We start from the raw sequence: 5981 nt of genomic DNA, 5'->3' as shown, positions 1-5981 counted from the left end.
TGGGCACAGACGTCATTTCAACTTCTAGTTTTGGTTTACATTTGGTTGAGTTGTCAACTAACATGAATTCAATGTGAAATCAACAAAAAATGTTACCATGCCGTTGGATTTAGGTAAAACGTTGGATGAAAAAAAGACTCAATTGCCTTTTATGTTGATGACTTTTTTCCAATCCAATCAGTTTCCATGTTGATTCAACATCATGTATCATTTTTGTTGTTGAAATAATGTGGAGACAACGTTGATTCAACCAGTTTTTGCCCAGTGGTTTCCCTCAGTCTTTCATCCTCTCAGGGGTCAGAGGTCATAGTGTGTCTGTGCAGACTCATTGGCTGTATCAAAGTCACACGTTTCTTGCATGGCTCTTTCTCTATGGTAACTCCTGTTTCCCTGTCCCACTGCTGTGATGATGATCTGTCTAATGCCGTGCCCGTGCTCTCTGGTGCCTCCTCTTCCTGTTTGCAGCCCCGGGACATGAGCTCTTCCATGGGGGAGCGGCCGCTGTGGGCCTCCTTCTCCTTACAGTTCCTCCACTTCATCCTCCGGTTCTGGAACCAGATCTTCACCTACAGTAGACACACAGGTCAGTGAGAGGTTCAGACTGAGGTGCCATTAATTTTGTTTAGTCAAATCTAAGTCTATGATACAGCAGAGAGCATGATCTATTTGATCTACTTGCAATTATCATAGTAGTGAAAGCCGTACTGTAATAGCATTTTAAGATGAGGAACACTTACAATAGAAGTGACTCTAGATATTTACTCAATCTAGGCTGGAGCACCCAAATAATCTGTTTGCATGCAATGAAGAGGCGAGATGAGAAGGCCTATAATGTAGCATGGGATGTTAAAGGAGGTTGTTATGGGCACCGACCTAGACAGGAGTTATATGGTATCCTACCTGAGACTCCTTCAGGCTGAGATCTGCTGCCAGTTTGTTCCTGTCTGTCTTGCTGATGTACTTCTGTCTCTTGAACGTTTTCTCCAGCTCCTTCCTCTGTTCCTCAGAGAACACCGCCCTCCTCAGGATCCCTCGCCGGGATTTGGGGCTCGTATCTGGGGACCACATGGGAATGTTGGCTCCCTCTGGAAGGTCAGAGGTCAAAATCATTCATATTAATGTTTTTATTCCATCTAATAATAACCTGAAAGGGAAATGGCACAGGATTATGGATGAGTTAACTCATTTTCATTGACGTATATTCTCTGTTGCAGGAAGGCAATGGCACATTGCACTACTAGAGACAAGTACCAATTATTGAATATGGAAATGGATCTAACTTAAATAAGGTCAATAACAAGCATGCATTTGAATAAGAAAATAAATGTATTATTTCCATATCAAGCAGACCGAATTAGAAAATCATCCAAATAATAAATGGGGAAATGATCTGCAGCATCATTCTGGTTTATCATGTCCAGTCCAGTCCAAAGCACTGAATATATCCTCATACTGATGATAAAAGGCAGACTCACTCATCCACTAAATGGCTCACTTCCTGACTCACTATCTACATGGATTGTGCCCATCTACTGTAGCCAATCTTATACACGCTTACTCTCCACTTGCGTCAATCTGTCTAATTTAACAAAATGGGGGTGACTAAAGAGAGAATGGAGACCCGTTTTCACCGGGGAGAAAGGGATTTGGTGAACTCTGAGGAGCAATCCCACGCTGCCTCACTCACAGGTGCACGCACAACAAAAGTCAAGTGGAACAATTGACCAAATACCATTGAGCAATGCCTTTTTAATCTGTACGACAAATCTGCACACAGACCACCTCGGGGGAGCGAGTAACTGGTTTAGACATGCTCCTCAGGCCTCCATTGGGCCTCAATGGCTTCCACTTAAACGGACGATTAACAGGTCACTCCCGGGGGCTACGTGTGTGTCTGCCCCCTTGGTCTGAGCTCACAACCCTGAGGGACCCACCACAAAAGAGACTGTTCGTTGAAAGGCCACTACTCTTGCTGGCTCAGCGCTCCTCACTAAATCTTTTCTCTTGCAGGTATGGGCCCGGTTCTATGGGAAGATGAGCTCGAATAAGTCTATAAAAGTCACTTTCATTGAGTTCTTTATGTCCCATTAAGGTAACTTTAAATGGGCAGGAATGAGAGTGAGGTGACAGGAGAAAGGAGGGAGTCGGGAAACGGGGTTCTTTGGCCACACAAAGGGTTAGTGGGCTGTTCCCGGGCACAGCCCCCTTTCTGCAGAGGAATGGCTGTGTTTTCTGTGTTTTTGTGCTTCGCAGAATTCATTGCTGCGGGGAAAAATTGCAGCGGGGTCGCGTGTGGATGGTGGAGTGAAAGTGCCGATTGGTCACGGCCGGGCATGGCATTGTCCTGTTGCTGGGCACTGTGGGAAAGTGTCAGCCCACTAAGAGGGACCAGGGGGTATTTACTGAGGGATGCTATTTGCTGCCTCACTTGTCAGAAGTCACAGGACTTAGCAAACTAGCATCACAACCCTGACAGAAGTTAGGATAAATCGATATTGTCCACATAATGAGACTTCCCTATGAAAAGGTTAATACAGACTTCACAACCAATGCAATTACATAATTTAATTCATATTCATATTCCAGGGGATATAGATTCTGGTTTGATGTGCATTTTTCAGATAATCAGCTACAGGAAATCATCTTCAGAGCCTCATTATAAACACAAACAATCCCCTCCTTTGGCAAGGATCATAAACAGTTTCCTCACACTGGACCAATTATCACAGTAGGATCAACTATCAGCCAAACGTTCCTTTTTGCTGAGTCTGAGCTCAATGCCACTAAGAGGCAATAAAAATGTCACACAGAGACCAATAACAGACTGTTACAGTGGCATCTCATTGATCATTACAGTCCTAATCTGACCGAGACAAAATGTTTATTAGCTCTGCATATTTGAGTGAGTCGGTGTGTGTATCTATATGAGTGCAAATGGGGCCTCTACGCCCCCCCCACCGCTCCATAACCCCCCACACCGCTCCATAACCCCCCACCACCACCGCTCCATAACCCCCCACCGCTCCATAACCCCCCACCACCGCTCCATAACCCCCCACCCACCGCTCCATAACCCCCCCCACCACCACCGCTCCATAACCCCCCCCACCGCTCCATAACCCCCCCCACCGCTCCATAACCCCCCCCACACACCGCTCCATAACCCCCCACCCCACCACCACCGCTCCATAAACCCCCACCACCACCACCGCTCCATAACCCCCCACCGCTCCATAACCCCCCATCGCTCCATAACCTCCTCCCCACCGCTCCATAACCCCCCACCGCTCCATAACCCCCCCCACCGCTCCATAACCTCCTCCCCACCCCACCCTCTGGGTCTAAATAGCTGTGAATGGTCATGAATAGCAGTGCAGAGAGTTGAGTGGAGAATTAGCTCCCTGGCATTGCATCAGTAATTAGCCGTAGAGAATATGGGAGACCCTGCTGTTAATGCTTAGAGAGGAGCTGAGGCATCGCTGATGAAGCATAAAACACTCACCGGAGAAGACAGACGGAGGGCTGGACCCACCACAGCACACTGCTGCCAGTAGATACTGAGGGCCTCGTAGAAACACACTGCTCAACAGGCCTGTAGAGAGGAGGGAGGGAGGGAGTTTCATGAAATTACACTGTAAATGTAGAATAAATGCTGGTAGGGGAAAATCCATGAATGAACTGCGGTGGAAGTATATTTTTCTGCTAAACCATCCACTCAGTGTAAAAACAATTACATACATCATGTTTTGAGTAGCCAAATGATTATCGTCTGGAAATGAAATGTATTAAAAATAAATTAATGTGAAATGAAATGTGGTAGAACATATCAGCATCTGGTTATACGGTCATTAAAGGGGCAATCTGTAGTTTGCTACATCCATTTTTGGACTTATAAATTAATGATACATGCTCAATGATTCTTGAAGAATATTATATATGTCTCATGAGCTTAGTTCAACTGTTGTACCCCATCAGAAAACAAAATATAAGCTTGTTTAAGTCAAATCTTTGTAAACAAAGCACTATATAGCCTCAATAAATGGTTAAAACTATGATTTGATAGCATGGACGGTTAATCCTTGCATCCATAGCTCTGTCTAGGAATTTGAGAGTGGTTACATTTCTCCAGACCCATCCTAGACCCAGCTATTTACCAAAACAAGGGTGGTTACATTTCTCCAGACCCATCCTAGACCCACCTATTTACCAAAACAAGGGTGGTTACATTTCTCCAGACCCATCCCAGACCCAGCTATTTACCAAAACAAGGGTGGTTACATTTCTCCAGACCCATCCTAGACCCAGCTATTTACCAAAACAAGGGTGGTTACATTTCTCCAGACCCATCCTAGACCCAGCTATTTACAAAAACAAGGGTGGTTACATTTCTCCAGACCCATCCCAGACCCAGCTATTTACCAAAACAAGGGTGGTTACATTTCTCCAGACCCATCCCAGACCCAGCTATTTACCAAAACAAGGGTGGTTACATTTCTCCAGACCCATCCTAGACCCAGCTATTTACCAAAACAAGGGTGGTTACATTTCTCCAGACCCATCCTAGACCCAGCTATTTACCAAAACAAGGGTGGGGACATTTCTTTGTTATTGTTTCAACTGTTGATTACCGTTTTAATATTCTACTTTGACTGTGACTAATACAATGTTTTACATGTGTAGTGCTATGTTATGTCTTATTTCTTAGAATAGATCTTAAACATGAGCATTCTTCTGTAAACGTTTTGATGAATACAATTTCTAATGTTTTAGAATTATATTTACAAAAAATAAAGCAAATTAAGAAAAAGCCAGTACAGTGTATACATTTTGATCTGATATTATGTTCATAAAAATAAATATTATATCTGAACTGAACGCATGAAATAAAAATAACGTGCATTATCCCCAAGTGTGGTTTCAAATGTCTACAGGCTAGATCTCACAATCAATAATATGATAGAATAGCACACATAATACTCATCATGATGTTTTGTATCATATGAGGCTTTTACCTGAGTGTGACCGAGGAGGGAGCACCCTGTCTTTGACTCGTTTACAGTTCTGACTCTGGCCCTCGTAGACAACATGCTGAGGGCCCCAGGTTCTCCTGTGGTGGCCGGTCAGTGGACCCCTGAAGAACCCACCTGTTGGTCCATCTGAGTTGGGCGAGGATGAGGAAGAGGATGGCCCCGCCGAGCGCAGCAGATTGTCGATGAGGAAGCTCTTCCCTGATCTCCCGAAGCCTGGGTGAGTAGGTGAAACTGCCGCCATATTCATGGTCTTCTTCCCGCTCTGCTTCTGCCCTGCGATCATCCCCTTCATGTGACCCTAAGGAAAGCACCCTCACTCAGCTCACAGCACAGCAGTCACAGGGCCAAGTAACACAAGTGACTCCAGTCTGAGCTATAATCCCTCCAAGACTAACCAGGGCCAACTTCATTAAAGTCCCAGGAAAACAAAAGTTCTCTCTAACTCTCTTCTTCTCTGCTCTCCTTCTCTTCTCCAGGGTCTGCAGTTTGCTCCGGGGCTGCCGTGTGATTGGCTAAGAGGCTCTAATGTGATTCTCAATTCAGATAAGACTGGGTCCCTTCTGGAGTGGCAGAAGGTGTGTCCGTCTCCATTCATTATGTCAACTTGCCTATTAAATGATAGACACCCGAGACAATGGACTGCTGGCCAAAGTTTAACGTGGACCAAATGTATTTCTCAGTCTTGCAGTAAATAGTTTTCTATTTTCTGCAGCCACCTTCAGAGCACCCATTGTGTCTCATAGAAAGGCATGGAGGCAATTAAATAGTTGCAGCTTCGTTCACACAGTGCACAATAATAGTATTTGGTTTGGTCTGATCTAAGTCACCGTTTGTGTTAAGTTTGTTGCGCGATGACCAACTAGAAAAAAAGCTAATGCCCACATAGAATGTGATTCTGCACATTGCGTTCTCATTAATACATTTTTCAAAAGTCAATAATTGTATAATTAT

General features: G+C 44.7%; 1 protein-coding gene across 1 annotated transcript; it reads right to left on the bottom strand.

Annotated features, from left to right (window-relative positions):
• Positions 1-290: 290 nt before the first annotated feature.
• LOC135573280 (homeobox protein DBX2-like) lies at positions 291-5313 on the bottom strand. The gene is made up of 4 exons (XM_065022128.1): positions 5013-5313; positions 3503-3592; positions 901-1085; positions 291-566 (listed from the first exon to the last, which is right to left on the bottom strand). The coding sequence occupies exons 1-4, from the start codon at positions 5311-5313 to the stop codon at positions 291-293; spliced, it is 852 nt and encodes a 283-aa protein (XP_064878200.1).
• Positions 5314-5981: the final 668 nt, after the last annotated feature.

Source organism: Oncorhynchus nerka, linkage group LG9a (assembly GCF_034236695.1).
Source record: "Oncorhynchus nerka isolate Pitt River linkage group LG9a, Oner_Uvic_2.0, whole genome shotgun sequence".
Classification (NCBI taxonomy): Eukaryota; Metazoa; Chordata; class Actinopteri; order Salmoniformes; family Salmonidae; genus Oncorhynchus; species Oncorhynchus nerka.
This window is presented reverse-complemented; position numbering and strand designations above follow the sequence as displayed.

Excerpts from the sequence above, each read along its gene's own strand:
- LOC135573280 (XM_065022128.1), bottom strand. The coding sequence starts at position 5,313 with ATGATCGCAGGGCAGAAGCAGAGCGGGAAGAAGACCATGAATATGGCG. Across the intron at positions 1,086-3,502 it reads CCCTCCGTCTGTCTTCTCCG|AGGGAGCCAACATTCCCATG; the intron begins GTGAGTGTTTTA and ends CTGACCTTCCAG. Across the intron at positions 567-900 it reads TCAGCCTGAAGGAGTCTCAG|GTGAAGATCTGGTTCCAGAA; the intron begins GTAGGATACCAT and ends TGTCTACTGTAG.